The following is a 15,953-nucleotide window of genomic DNA, read 5'->3' on the forward strand; positions in this document are numbered from 1 at the left end:
AATGGTAAAATTATTACTAACAAATAACAGCAGTCGGTAGGCTGTATAGAGAGGTGAAATGGGGGAAAAGTGGCAAATTCCTCTCGACCACAAAGGGTTTGACACAGCGATCAGTCCCATTCTCTCCCCCAAAAAACATTTGGCACTACAGATTTGGCAGAACCTACTTCCTATTTGCTTGGCTTCTAGCTATCTATCAAGAAAATCAGCTGACACCAATTGCTTCCTTATTTATTTAATATTTAATTTTATTCATAGGCGGTCATAGAAATGTATTCCTCATATTAGGGGCTAAGCAAGTAGGATTGTCCAGAAATTTCACAATAATCTTCAAATCCTTTATATTTGCCAAATCTGGTAGCTGATACCTCAATAACCAAGTTGTTTTTCTCTGTGGAAGACTAAAGTAGTTAAGCAAAATGTTATAGAAAACATAAGCTACTTACTGACTGAGATTTCTTCTTTTTCTTTTTTATTGCCCTGAAAAAACTTTGTTTTTCTTTATCCTTTAGCTGTTCAGAATGAGTATCTTCAGCACTTTTCCTTAATGTGGAGAGAAAAAAACCCTTATATGTAGATATAATAAACTTTAGTATAATGAATTACATAGTGCACAATCTTATAGAAAGCTAATACATATGCATGAAAAATCTCCTCACCATCAGCAGTGGGCTTGCTATTTTGAGGCTTCTCACAGTTATAGGTATGGTTTGATGAATCATACATTTTGATATGTGCTCTGATTCATAGCCATTAGAAGTCAAAGGAATTGTTAAATTTCCCAAATGCCAAGCTAATTGGTTAACATCCCAGAATTACAAAATCTCCTTCAAGAAAAGAACATATTCTTGTGTCAAGCCCCATGTAGCTGGCAAACTAAGAAAGAAAGAACTGCCCAGATTTTAGGAAAGTATCTTTAATGCTGTTTCAGAAAAAATAAAGCAGAATCTTGAAAACCCTAACTCTTGTGTGCTTAGGATGTAAGAAATATGACATTACTGTAAAATGAAAGAAAAATTGTGCCTAGCTGATTTTATTTTGGGTAAGCTTATAAGAGGTCCGAGGATATCCCAGATTCTGAAAATCTAATGCTGTAGTAGCGAACATATGGCACACGTGCCACAGGTGGCACACAGAGCCCTCTCTGTGGGCACACGTACCGTCGCCCCAGTCCTGGGCCTTCAGCTCAGTTTTATAAAACCTTTTCGCTTTAGACCTCCGCCGCCGTATGCACACAAAAAAAGGTTTAATCAATCAATCAATTTCAACTTCTTGCGGGAAAAAAAAGATCTCGCAAAGTTGGAATTGTTGATTGAACTTTTTAGTCCCACCCAGTCTGCTGTTTCGCCCACAGCCACACCCACCCGGCACCCAACCATACATAAGTGGTTTTGGGTTGCAGTTTGGGCACTCGGTCTCTAAAAGGTTCGCCATCACTGATCTAGTGTATAACCTCCAGAAGATAATGCTAGGCTAGAAAGCATCCTTAATAATAAAAAGGTCTGTTAAAAATGTCATAATTCCATTTGATGAGCAAAGCTTGTAAAAATAGAATGCCTAGGGCAGGAGGCTGCCTGGAAATTGCAGAAGATATTACAATAGCATGGCTCTTGAGACAATGTTGAAGCATTAACCTTGTGAAGACACAAATGGGATCAGGACAATGAATACTTTTGGATATAAAATAACTCCATTTTCAGTCAACTTGTTCAGACTTGACTTGAAAAGGGATGTTCTTAGCAAGCTGAATCAGCTGGGTATATTGTGCTCACAAATTTGGGAATCTAACAGCAATAATAAAAAGACAAAATAAAAAACATTCAACAAGAAACAAGAAAAAAATGATTTCAATCTAAAAACAACACCCATACAGCTACACAACTCCCTGGGCTCTAACCTTATAAGTGAGGTAAAAAGTAATCTCTTAATAGTTTTCTGGAAAGTTAAGAAAGTGAGGCCCTGCTGGATATCAAGGTAGTCTACTGGACAGGACTGCTATGGAAAAGATATGCTTGCTAAGTCCCACTAGATCACATCATTTGAGGGAAGGGACCTGGAGTGTGCCCACTCTAGACGAGGTCCGAGTCTCCCTTCTCAAGCATATGTGTGCATCAAAAGCTGGCCTGTGAAGTAACAATAACGAGTCTTTGCAGGCTACGAGTCTTGTGCCATAGAAAAAGAGAATAAATGTTGATCTCATCATGGTCCCAATGAATATGTAGATTAAAAATCTCAAGTCAATCCACCACTGGAATAATTAGTAACTGCAAGGTGGAGGGCTGATACATAATATAAATTGGCCATCAATTATATTTCAATTAAGTTTGGAAGATTGACAGATTTAAAGATACAACTGATCTTCATGAAATAAGAAACTCAATAAAATTCCCAGAATCTATTAAACCCTGTTGGTAATTTCTGATTCCAATCCAAATTTTCAGTGTGACTACTGGATGAATTAATCATCTTAAATGAATTAATCAATAAGAAATTAGGAAATGTTACTTTGTTTCTATATTAACTTTTCTATTTCTATATAAATTAACTGTGCTTTACCTTTTATAAAGAAATTTACTTACCAGGAATCAAAAGCAGTTTGTCTCTTTGAATGGCTTGTTAAACTGCTTTCTGCAGGCAGTGCAGGTATTCTGTTTGAGGCACTATTGTCTAGAAATGTTCCTTCTGGGCGTGGTGATGGGACTACAAGAAGAAATATAAGGTTACACTGTATACATCCTCAATTATCTCTTTTTAAAAACCCAATAAGATGGTACATATTCATGCTTGGCAGAAGATTATATAGTTTACTCAACCTGTGACATTAAAATTTGTTTCTGTTTATTTCAATGTTGGGTTATGAATCATAATATTCTATCAGTATTGAAAAAAGAACAAAGGTCTAAAAGAAATTTGATTTCTGTAGTGTAATAGAGGAGTCTTAGTACATTAAGTTACCTTAGTGACTTAAGGCTTAAGTTGGAGGAAAATTATAGCAATTCATGTTCTGATAACTTTTTGTTTCAATCCATGTATAATGTATAATGTATTGTATGCAGGGCTTTTTTTCTCATAGAATGCCCAGAACGGAGTTCCGGTACCTTTTTTGGATGGAACCTTGTAGGGTAGGCAAGGTGGGTTGTATGACACGTGTGAGTTCCGGCACTTTTTTTTTTTTTTTTTAGAAAAAAAGCACTGATTGTATGCATAGATATCAATGAAGATGATCTGGTTGTTGAATATGCTCTAACTAGAATGGAGAAATATTTATTTTAATCTTATTCATCTCAGATTTGAACTCTTGCTATTAAACTTTACATCCCTTTAAAGCTCAAGGATGTTTTCTAGAAAATTAATCATCATTGCTTTGCACTGTGAAACTATTTCCAGAGAAAGGAAATGACTGCAACCATCCCCTACTGTTATTTTTTAAAATGCCTATAAAACCTTAATTTCTCCAACTACAAAAGAATCACAATGAGAAGGCAAGAAGGTCAGTGCAAATGTATCAGAGTTTTCTGCTGAATAAATAAAATAAAATAAAATAAAATCAGATGCTGATTTATAGCTATAGTGTCAACGTTGCTAAAATTGGATGTTCTTGCTTTGACAAAATATGCAGATCCAGCCAAAGTGAGAATTATAATTGAGTGGCAGCCCCCAAAGACTCATAAAAAGCTTCAGAGCATTTTAGGTTTTGCCAACTTTTATCGTCAATTCATCCCCTCCTTTGCCGAGATTGCCCTGCCCTTTACAGAACTACTCAAAACAGGCAAAGGAGGAGGAAAACCACGACTGGACCAGCCACTTACATGAATTATGAGTTGCCAAACAGCTTTTGAGAATTTAAAAAGACTATTTGCTGCTGAACCGGTCCTAAAGCACCCCTGCCCAGGGGAACCCTTTGTAATCCAAGCTGATGCCAGCGACGTGGCAGTCGGAGCTGTATTACTGCAAAAGAACAAAAGTGGAGTTCTACAATCCTGTGCCTACACCTCTAAAAAATTTACTGAAAGCGAGAGAAGATGGGCAATCTGGGAGAAGGAGGCCTTCGCAATTAGGTGGGGGCTGTTAAACTGGTGACACTATCTAGAAGGGAGCAAGATGCCATTTGAAGTATGGACACATCACAAAAATCTAGAAGCACTGAAAACTCCCCGCAAATTGTCCCCAAAGCAAGTGCGGTGGGCACAGTACTTTAACTGCTTCAACTTCACTGTAAACTACATACCGGGAGGAAAAAACTTCCTAGCTGATGCGCTATCCCGATTACCCCAGTACAAAAGCGAACGCGAGGAGATTAACGAGGCAATTATCTCTAACCCACAAACTGCCGCTCAACTCACACCTCACAGATTCCCTAATCCTGATGACCCTGGGTAAAGAAAATAAAACAGGAGCTCCTCACCAACCAATGGTTCAAAGATAATCAAATCTCCCTAACACGCAGGGATGGTTTGGCTTACAAAGGGAGGGGGACTGTATCTGCCTGAAGCTCTCCGTCTTAATGCTCTCAAACACAGCCATGATGTAAAACAGGCTGGGCACTTTGGATATTTAAAAATTCTACACCTCATCCGCTGGCAATTCTGGTGTAAAACGAGATGTGGAAAACTATGTCAGGAGTTGTACTGTATGTGACACAATGAAAAGAATTCCAGGGAAACCCCCTGGGCTACTGCAACCAGTGGCAGACCCCTCTCAACCATGGGAAGAAATAGCTATGGACGTTATAGTAGACCTACCTGAAAGTAGGGGAAATACTGTCATCTGGACTGTGATAGACTTGTTCTCGAAGCAGGCTCATTTCATCGCCTGCAAAGGACTCCCATCTGCCCAATGACTGACCAAATTGTTCCTGAAACGTATCTACCGACTGCATGGTGCCCCTAAGTGAATAATTTCAGACAGAGGGGTGCAGTTCACAGCAAAATTTTGGAAGCGTTTTCTTAAATTAATTGGATCATCTCAAGGCTTATCATCTGCTTTTCATCCAGCTACCAATGGGGCTGCAGAATCCACCAACAAAATGGTGGACCAATATCTCAGATGCTACGTTTCCTACCAACAGACAAATTGGACTGACCTCCTCCCTTTCGCCGAGGTGGCTTACAATAATTCTGTTCACAGCAGCACCAGCTACATGCCTTTCAGAGTAGCCACAGGAAAAGACTTCAGCCCAATCCCTGAATACCCTCAGGTGCCTTCCGCCTCCCAGACACTTGATCAGTGGGTGAGAGGGTGGGAAGAAGTTTGGAGAAACACAAAAAGTGTGTTAAAAAAGAGAGACCTATAAAAAGCAGGATGATAAAAAGAGGGCTCCCCAAAGAACATTCCAAGTTGGGGAAAAGTTTATCTATCAACTAAATATTTACACCTCAAATTGCCCAGCAAGAAATTAGGACCAAAATTCTTGGGGCCTTTCCCCATCATAAGGATCATTAACCCCGTCACAATAGAATTAAAACTCCCTAGGCTTATAGGGAGGATTCACCCTGTCTTCCATTGCAGCTTGTTGAAACCTTGTCGGGGCTCCACTTTAAGACCTCCCCCTAAGAAGGCACCCAGGCCCCTCGTAGTAGCAGGTCAGACTCACTATGAAGTGAAACGTATTCTTGACTCTAGAATTTTTAAAGGGAAATTGCAGTACCTAGTACAATGGAAGGGGAACTCGCTGTCTGAAGCTACTTGGGTGAAATCTAGCAATGTGAAGGCTGACCAACTCATCAAAAAGTTTCATGAGAAAAACCCCAACAAACCAAGAGATAATCCCTGACAAATGCTTTCGTTTACATACAGGATCTATCCTTTTTGTAAGGGGGGGGGGCGGATGTCAACACTACTAACATTGGATGTTCTTGGTTTGACAAAATATGCAGAGGTAGTCACTGTATAAACTGTGTGGTATTTTTAGAGTTAAATTAGATGATGCTGGGAGGGGAGGAGAAAGAATGTGTGTGGGGATTAACTATGATAAAAAAACCGCAGGCTACAGAACAGAAGGGAGCCTTTGCCCTTCAAACTGATTGGAGAACATGATTTATGACAGCAAATCAGGGGAGGGAAGTATGCTGGCATAATATGTGCTCAGGGGAGGGGAATTCAGATCTTGGCATCCTCCATGCTGTGCCGACACTCTGTTACACGATTAAAGACTTTTTAGGATAAACAATGCCTGGAAGTTCTTTGAAGTGTTTGATTAGTCGGAACCATGACATCTAGCACTTAGACTTATATACCAGTTCATAGTACTTTTAGCGCTTCATAGTGTTTTACAGCATTCTCTAAGTGATTTACAGAGCCAGCATATTGCCCCCAACAATCTGGGTCTTCATTTTACCAACCTCGGAATGATGGAAGGCTGAGTCAACCTTGAGCTCGTCAGGATCGAACTGCTGGTTGTGGGCAGTATGCCTGAAATACTGTATTCTAACCACTGTGCCATTTATATTTATACTTACTTTCTAGTGACCACAGCTTTTAGCCCAAGATCAATAAGGCCCAATCATTATATATATTAGGGATTTGAAATATCATATCAACAGGAAATTCTCAGATGGTATCAAAATTAGATTAAACATTTGTCAATATGCAAAACTAGAAAACAAATCATTTTAATAGTTCAGTCCTTCTACAATATCTTTCCATAAAAGTAATATAAATTTCTAAACTGAATTCAATAATAGATGCATATGTGGCTGAAGTGAAGATTTAGCAAAAAAAATAATATACCAGTATCCTGCAGTCTTTGTATTGTACATTATATCATTTCCCTCTTTATTCACTGAATCTCTAGTTTTATATTCAGAATTTCATACCCCTAAGGTTAAGAATTAAAGTTATGTTTAAAATCCTACAAGCTAGTCTCCAGAAGTATGTGGATTGAGAACTTCCAGAAGTACAGGGAGGATTTCGAAGAGGCAGAAGAACTAGAGATCAAATTGCCAACATACACTGGATCATGGAGAAAGCTAGGGAGTTCCAGAAAAACATCTGATTCATTGACTATGCTAAAGCCTTTGATTGTGTGAATCACAACAAATTGTGGCAAGTTCTTAAAGAGATGGGAGTACCAGACCAGACCATCTTATTTGTCTCTTGAGAAACCTATATGCGGGTCAAGAAGCAACAGTGAGAACTGGACACGGAACCACTGATTGGTTCAAAATTGGGAAAGGAGTCTGGCAAGGCTGTATTTTGTTGCCCTGCCTATTTAACTTATATGCAGAGCACATCATGAGAAAGGCAGGGCTAGATGAATCAAAAGTTGGAATTAAGATTGCCAGGAGAAATATCAACAATCTAAGATATGCAGATGATACCACTCTAATGGCAGAAAGTGAAGAGGAACTAAAGAGCCTCTTGATGCGGGTGAAGAAGGAGAGTGCAAAAGTTGGCTTGAAACTTAACATTAAGAAAACCAAGATCATGGCATCCGGCCCTCTCAATTCCTGGCAAATAGATGGGGAAGAAATGGAGGTAGTGACAGATTTTATCTTCCTGGGCTCCAAGATCACCACAGATGGGGACTGCAGCCAAGAAATTAAAAGACGCTTGCTCCTGGGGAGGAAAGCTATGGCAAATCTAGACAGCATACTAAAAAGCAGAGACATCATCCTGCCATGAAAAGTACATATAGTCAAGGCCATAGTTTTCCCAGTTGCAATGTATGGCTGTGAAAGTTGGACCATAAGAAAGGCTGAGCGCAAAAAAATTGAGACCTTTAAACTATGGTGATGGAGAAGACTCCTGAGAGTCCCCTGGACTGCAAGGTGATCAAACCGGTCAGTCCTAGAGGAGATCAACCCTAACTGCTCTTTAGAAGGCCAGATCCTGAAATTGAAACTCAAGTACTTTGGCCACCTAATTAGAAGGAAGGACTCGCTGGAGAAGAGCCTAATGCTGGGAAAGATTGAGGGCAATTGAAGGGGACGACAGAGAATGAGGTGGCTGGATGGAGTCACTGAAGCAGTAGCTTCCATTTAAGCTCAAGGCGTGAGCTTAAATGGACTCCAAAAGATGGTAGAAGACAGGAAGGCCTGGAGGAACGTTGTCCATGGGGTCGTGATGGGTCATACAGGACTTCGCAACTAACAACAACAACAAAGAATATAGTCATTGGAATTAAGAAATTTTAGATAGTGACCTAAATCACATAGTTAAATTGAACCTTAACTATTCTAAGCCTCAGTCATAGGCTAGCCAGTCCATCTAATACAGTAGACTTTTTAATGTATATAAAATTCATGCAATCCTTCAAGCCATTATGATTGAGACATGATTAGCCTAACGATCTTGCCCTTCCGCATGTTAACAAAGCCAAAATTTCTACTAATTTGCTGAAAAAGACTGCTCTTTTGCTTGAATATTGCTGGACCCCAGTCCTTTAGTATACAGTTAAATTTATCAATTGCTGTGGGCCTGCATATTGAGAATTGTTTTTGGTGAAAACTAGATTAACTAGGAAGTTTGAGCCAACATTTTGCTGTGACTTGTTCTTTAAAGTCTGTTTAATTTATTAAGTGGTACATTCTGCTATTATTATACTTTTTCTAAATTTCCCCAAAAGATAAATGAAATAAACAAAACAAAATCTGTAGTCAAAAGCACACTTATGCATAAGCCATACTAAACGTAATTTTACACACATTTGAATAATATATTTAAAATCTACTTATGTCTAAATTTAATTCTCCTTCATACCAATCTAGCTGGAAAAATAAGTTTTGATAAAGGAAAATGAACCTTTAAAAGGAGCCAATCATTTTTATCTTACTTAGTGTTCTAGGGATAGGAGATTCTTCCAACTTGTTAGTAATATGACTGTCTGAAGACATATCCATTGGCTACCTAAACTGTTCTTGCCTTTTATTAGAATTCTGTTTTAAAGTAGAATTAAATTGTATAAGTTAAAATACCTCTGTAAAAGCTACCAACTCTTCTAGGTACAGAATCATTATACAGAAGTCTATTTTCTTTTGTGGATGCTCCATCATCTGGGTGTTGATCACGATATGTTCCACCCTTAATAAAAGAATTGATAAATTTATTAGACCAAAGAAACTTGATTGAATCTGATCATAGCTTGTTAAAATAAAAAATCAATTCCACATTAAAATGAAAGCTGCATGTTATAATCATAGTTTCAGAGCAATCTAGTCCTTACTTGAAAGGAAATGTGGCTAACAGTTTTACATGATGAAAAAAGGAAATATTTATATAAAATTTTAAATTTGGCCTTTCTTGGAAGCTTAGTAAGAAATTAATATACATACAAAATATCCCAAAGTTGGCATCAAAACCTAGCTTAGACAAGTCTTACAGTACCTATATTTTATTTCATTTGGCTGGTTATTCTTTAAGCCCAACTCACCTGCCCAAGGTTGATGTTGGGGGAAGAAATTGGATACCACCTTGGGCTCCAAGAGGAATATGGGATATAAATCTAACATGAAAATGAAAATCACCAAAATCACTCAGTAAGTGTCAATTGGTAAGGAGAGGCTTGAATCTGGATCACTCCAGTTCTGGTGCAAAACTGCTACTGTAATAGTATACTGCAGAGTTTTGTAATGCAGACAAGAAGAGAGTCCTAACATAATGAGGCAATATTAAGATTTCCCTCTGTATTTGCCTTTTTAAAAGTTCATATAGAACAGTGGTTCTCAACCTGTGGGTCGGGACCCCATTTGGGGTCGAACAACCATTTCACGGGGGTCGCCAAACAAGGCTGTCCGCCATTTTTCCCCCCTTTTCTTTGGCCACGCCCTTGGCACCCGGTGATATATAAGTGGTTGGGGGTCACCACAACATGGGGAACTGTATTATGGGGTCGCGGCATTAGAAAGGTTGAGAACCACTGATATAGAAGTAGCTCGTCTGATATATTCAAATGAATGACTAATTCTCACTGATCCCTCTAATAAATGGTTTTTGAGTGAGGAAGCAATGTAAAACTTTTACAAAATGACGAAGGTATGTAAAAATGATGAAGGTATGTAATCTATCTCAGTGAATGTTAAATATACTAAATCCACTAGATTGCCAATGGAGAATCTTATTATGACCGTTCATGGTTTTAAATTTTGTTGACAAAAATATACAATCCCAAACATTATACATAATTCAAGAGGTCATGGACACCTCAACACCTCATTCATTTTAATAACTATTTATTTGTTAGTTTATTTATTTGATTTATATAAGCTCCACATCTCACAAAAGTGATTCTCGGTAGCTTCCAATAAAATTGTTGCAAATTAACTAGTAATTTGTATTTTAAAAATTGAAATCTAATTAGGAAAATAAGTTATGTTAGAATAAATGCACCTGATTGGAACTAATAATATTTTTCTATAAAAATGTATTTTGACACATAAAATATAAACGATTTTAGCAAATCTTACCTAAATTATTTCAAGTGATAGTTGTTCAAACATCATCTTGTATTTAAAGTATATTTTATGTGGAAACATTTTTATAATATATCAAATATCCCCAGGCTTTATATTGTGCAAGAGTTTGTTCTGATCAGTACAAATTTTTAGATCTATTATTCTACACTTCTAAGACCAGCAGTATTTATATTACTTTCCCATTTTTTATACTTCCTGTCTCCAACTAACCGCATTATAATTGTATTAACAATATTCCATTCCCAATGTATTACAGATGTTAATGTATGTATTAATACCATTCATTTATAGTAATAGTCTCTTTTGGAAAAGAGAACCATGTTATTGAAGTATTACAATATTCAACTTCAGTGGTAGAGAACCATAAAATAAATGGTTTCCAACATATAGATAAAGGCAACTCAGGAATTCCTAGTAAAGCATTCAATTCCCAGTAAAAGAAACATATATTTCTACAATATATTTCTGCTCTATTATAGTTATTCTAATTTAAAACACAAAGATCCAGAAATATACTATGATGAAAAAATGGTAACATGCATGGTGACATTATAATGGAAGCCCTGCTTTGTATTTGTGACCACATAGCAGGGTTTGTGTTGTGATATCATAGCAAATGTTTCATCATGTGATCCCCTTTCCTCTTCCCCTGCATACACTGTAACTGACACACCCCTTTGCTAAGTGTTTAGCCAATTCATCTTCAGACAAGAGAAAAAGAAGTCAAATGGCAGACAACACACATCAAGTAGTTATATTTTCTGGCCAGAAATTGTCTAAAATGTAAGAATAAATATTCTATTAAGCATGCAAGAGAGCAAGTGCCTCCTTAATTTTAATTAATAAAATTTGAAGGGTACTTATAAAAAAAACCCGGAAAATACCCTTAAGGGTAACTACTGTTTCCCCGAAAATAAGATCTGGTCTTATATATGTTTTGCTTCCAAAAGAGGCACTAGGTCTTATTTTCGGGGCATGTCTTACCTGCTTACCTCAGGACCGCCCAGCCAGGCCTCCCATACTCCAATACCTTCACACCACTGCCCGACTTCTGCAGCCATTCACTGCAGGAGGCCATGTGGTGCGTTGCGCCAGTGCTGCCACTCGCAGGACACAAGCAGCTGCACCAGTGCGATGTGCCATGTGGCCTCCTGCCGGGAGCAGTGGCACTGGCGCAATGCACCACATGGCCTGCCACAAGCAGCCGCAGAACTGGGGCAGCAGCACGACAGGTGTTGGGGTGTGGAGGCCTGGCTGTGGCAGTCCTGAGGTAAGTGGGAGCAGGGTGCATGGGCAAGCTCCACACATCCTGCCCTAGCCTGATTTTTTACATATGCGCCTCGCCTCACCTCATGCAATGAGAGGGTGGGGTCTTAATTAGGGCTCATTTTGGGGGGTAGGGCTTATATTAGGCATACATGTAAAACCAAGCTAAGGCTTATTTTCAAGATAGGGCTTATTTTCGGAAACACGGTATTCAGTTTCTGGGTAGTCTTTGTGACTTAATATTCAGCATTACAAATCCTAATTTCAACAGTAAATATATCAATAGGCATAATTTATTTTATATAATAAGGTAGAGGTTAATAGTATATACAATGAACTCTGGGGATGTGGTAATTGATGAGAAAAAAAATCAGCTGAAAAAGATACGGACTCCTTAGGCAAAAGTAAAAGTGACTTTTAACAACTGACAAACATACAGTACAAAACCATGAATTGTTCAGATCCCTAACAATCAAAAATTCAACTAACCCTATTGGAATCTTCTGTACAATCTTCACGTGAAGAGCCAACAGATCTTGTAAGAGATTTATGCTGCACCTGTGGAGATAACAGTTGCAGGCTGTTTGCTCTGGCTGCCATCCCTTGCCCTACGCTTAAGCCACCCTCTGAGCCCTTTGTCCTCACTCTGTCCCGGCTCACATACATAGAATGTCTATGAGGGCGCTGCTGTGAAGAAAAAGGACTCGTGTAGCCTAAACCATAAGAAAAAGATTCATGAGGAGCAGACGCAGAATGTAACTGGCTTCCATCCATGTGATCTGGCAATTTTAACTCCTCCATGGTTTTGGAATGTCTTGTAGATGGCCTTCGTGATTCCAATGTACCATCACTTCTGTTATTTCTCCTGGAAGGACTGAGCAAAGTTCTACTATCAGCATGACGAGGAGGTGTTGGTGTAGTAGGAGAGTTTAAATCCAAACAGCTGGAAGGAAAATACCTGTTGCTGTTCGATTCTGAAACTTGAATTCTGGCTTCAGACAAATTACCCACAGATTTGGAATCAGTCAGAGCTCCATGATTTTTTGATTTGGTGCAATATGAGGGGCTCTTTGAAGATTGTGGAATAGTATCAATATAACTATGACGGCTATGCCTTTCACCCAATTGTAGTGTGCCAGTTTTGTTCTGCGAACCTTCCATAAATGAATGACGATTATGCTGTGATCTGGAATTGGACTTCAAGTATTTAGTACCAGGACCATCTGAAGCCTTGGCTTCTGTATTAAAATCAAATTCAGCTTTTGTCTTTGCTTCTTTTGGACTGAGAAGATGTGGTATGTTATTATTAGCTAGATCCTTACTTCCAGATGAAGGAGGATTGTTTGTCTTTTTTGACAGCATTGGACTGTGAGAGGTTACAGGGAGATTTCCATTTAAAAAGCTTTCATTTGTTGAAAGGGTATCTTCTCTTTGCAGACCCACATTCTGTAATTCTTTGCTGTTTGATCTGTGATGAGACTGCATAGCGGTACCTTTGCCAGATTGATTTCTATATTATGAGACAAGAAAAGCAATTTTTTAATGTTTAAAATACCAAATTAGTTGAAAATACCTTTATAGTCTTGATATAGAAAATAAAGATCACATGATCATATTTCTTCACAGTACTATTCAATGGGCCAGATGACTATACTATGGCAATTGTTCTAAATTGGCTATATTTTGGATCTCTCAAAATTCAAGGATTTGACATATCACACTACTACTAAGGCCAAATTCTTTAACTAAGTCATTGTATCAATGAGCAACAGATTTCACCAAGTATTTGGTCCAGAAAATATATGAACTTCAGGGCCATTTCTGTTCAGTGTAGAAGTGAATCTGATACTCTGAAGTATCAAGAGAGAATCTTATCATCCAGAAAGCAAACCAAATCCAGGTTGTTCTACTTTTTTATTAGACGTCATATGGAAGACACCAAAAAAGTGCTACGTTTGATAGTGGCCTAATTGTATTACTTAATTTTAGCAAATTATATCTGAAATAATTAGAATGCTGACATTATTATTTCCAGTCATTTACCTGCTGGATAAAGTGTTGCTATCTCCATGGTAAGGCTTTCTTTTAGTTGACCGTGAAGGTGAACGATCTAACATCCTCTGAGTTTGAAATGATGGGTGGTTCAGACACTGCTCTGTTAAGTATCGGTCAGCTGGATCCAGTTTCAACAAGTTCTTTAGGTCAAATATTAAGATTTAAGAAACATAACATAGTAACAGATGTGGTTGCTGCTAGTTACTACATAATATTACAAATATATGCAACTGAAAATTATTTATCACTCCCACTCTTACATAAAAATGTTGACTCTAAAATCTGTTCTTAAAAAAAAACACCCCACAGCAATCTTCTATAGTATAAGATATACATTTATATGCAGATTTACATAATTCATAAAAATTACATAGCAAGTTTCTATTCCTATATGGTTGTAAGAAAATCTCATAATACCCTGCTTTATCTGATTTTGCAGATTTATTACATCATTAACAATATATTAAAATTATTTAATGGGTGCCATTAAGAAAACAAAATTCCATACAAAATCTGAAAATAGTTCTATCTTGTTAAAAACATGCAGTGTTGATTTCAGGGAAAATGGGGAGAATGAAAAAAAATCCTATCTCTGTCTTCATCATACCATCTCAAGTGTTTGAAGTAATTATATTATCTATCTATCTATCTATCTATCTATCTATCTATCTATCTATCTATCTATCTATCTATCTATCTTTAAACAATCAACATTCCTACCTTCATAAGGTCAAGCAAAACACTACTTAAAATTCCCAAGTATCTCCTTTCCAAAGATTGTGGATGGTTGACTGCAGGAAACTGTAATACAAGTTACATATAATTCACATACAGAACTGGCATTTACCAATCATTAAAATTTTGTTTGCATTATATCCTAACAAAACAAGAAAAACATACAAAAATGTTAAAGGTAAATTAAATAATAGCTCAAAGATAAATTCCTTTTCAGGCCAATCCCAAACTGTGCTATTGATGTTGCAGGATAGGGGTGTCAAATTGCTGGCCTGAGGTGAAGCCATGCCCACCCTATTGCCGCCAATGGAAAAAAAGTTTCGATACGTCGTGACACATCATGTGACATTGCGAGTTTGACACCCCTATTGTAGGATAAGACTCCCTATGTTTCTTAAAAAGCTAACATCAGCTTTATTGGGAAGGAGATAAAAGTAGTCCTCAATTTTCAACCTCAGCTGGAACTTGAATTTCTGACACTAAGTGATGTGGTTGTAAAGTGTGACATCACATTATTGCATTATTCATTTAGTGACTGCACTTTCAGGATTTCCCCTTGCCACTGATAAGCAAATTTGACCAAGCTTAGATCCTCCCAGCCCTGAGCTTCAATAAGGTAAGGAACTGCTTCCAACTCCCCGACCTGCCTATCTCTCTTCATCTCTGTTCATTTGCAGCCCCAGAACTGCAGCACACCAAGAAATTCGAGTCGCAGTGTGGGAAGTAGCCCTAGAGCTGCGGAGCCCAGTAGTGTGCTGGAAAGTCATCATGCCCAGAAAGTTCCAGCAGCTCAGCGCAAAGACAAAATGTCCCAGAAAGCACCACAGCCTATTCCCAGATGCACTTGCCATTCTGTACTCCAAGGCCCAGCTGATCTTTGCCACATTGATCTCCCTGGCCATCACAAGGCACCAGCTGGCCCTGTGAGGCCATCTTTCCCAGTCTCACAACAACAAACATGCTATTTGGAGGACATGGAGTGCAATTTGGAGAATGGAGTGAACAGCTTTAGGGTAGGGCCAGATTGGGCATGCCTTATCACCAGTGGCAGGAAGATGGCGAAGATCAGCTGGGCACGGCAGGACTGTGGAATGCAGGCAGGGCTTGGGGCTTTGTGTTGTAGTGGCTGATCATGGTTTGAGGCTTGGGGCAACATTCCTCAGTGGCAGTTGTGGCACTGGGGCTGAATTAGTAACCTTGAAAGGTTGCTGAGTGAATGGTTGTAAGTCGAGGACTGCTGTATTGAATACAAGCAATATTTATCCATTTATTCTAATGAATGTTCAATCTATTAATTAATCAATTAGTATATTGTAATGTGCAAATTTCTCTAAACATGAATTATGAAACGCTACAATCTGAATTTTTCAAAAATCATGTATAAATGGAGACAGGACAAAAAGCATTTCCAATCATCACAACACTATTAATGTGTGTCATAAATATATCCTTTGCCATACCTGTATAAACAAAAGTACACATTAA

The 15,953-nt window shown here is 38.2% G+C and overlaps 1 protein-coding gene across 7 annotated transcripts in view; it reads right to left on the reverse strand.

The window, feature by feature from the left end:
- The window catches only part of CDKL5 (cyclin dependent kinase like 5), a 95,329-nt gene that overhangs the window by 13,961 nt on the left and 65,415 nt on the right, over window positions 1-15,953 (reverse strand). For all 7 annotated transcript variants that reach the window (XR_005558548.1, XM_039358387.1, XM_039358390.1 and 4 more), the window contains 6 exons: window positions 14,454-14,534; window positions 13,722-13,873; window positions 12,168-13,188; window positions 8,916-9,021; window positions 2,580-2,700; window positions 447-543 (listed from right to left, as the gene is read on the reverse strand). Coding sequence is in view for 6 of the 7 variants with exons in the window: in XM_039358387.1 (XP_039214321.1) it covers window positions 447-543; window positions 2,580-2,700; window positions 8,916-9,021; window positions 12,168-13,188; window positions 13,722-13,873; window positions 14,454-14,534 (1,578 nt within the window). In the remaining variant the exon portion in view is untranslated. The remainder of the gene's footprint in view (window positions 1-446; window positions 544-2,579; window positions 2,701-8,915; window positions 9,022-12,167; window positions 13,189-13,721; window positions 13,874-14,453; window positions 14,535-15,953) is intronic.

This window comes from Crotalus tigris, unplaced genomic scaffold (assembly GCF_016545835.1).
Source record: "Crotalus tigris isolate CLP2741 ecotype Arizona unplaced genomic scaffold, ASM1654583v1 scf7180000019016.1132606, whole genome shotgun sequence".
In the NCBI taxonomy this organism is placed as follows: domain Eukaryota; kingdom Metazoa; phylum Chordata; class Lepidosauria; order Squamata; family Viperidae; genus Crotalus; species Crotalus tigris.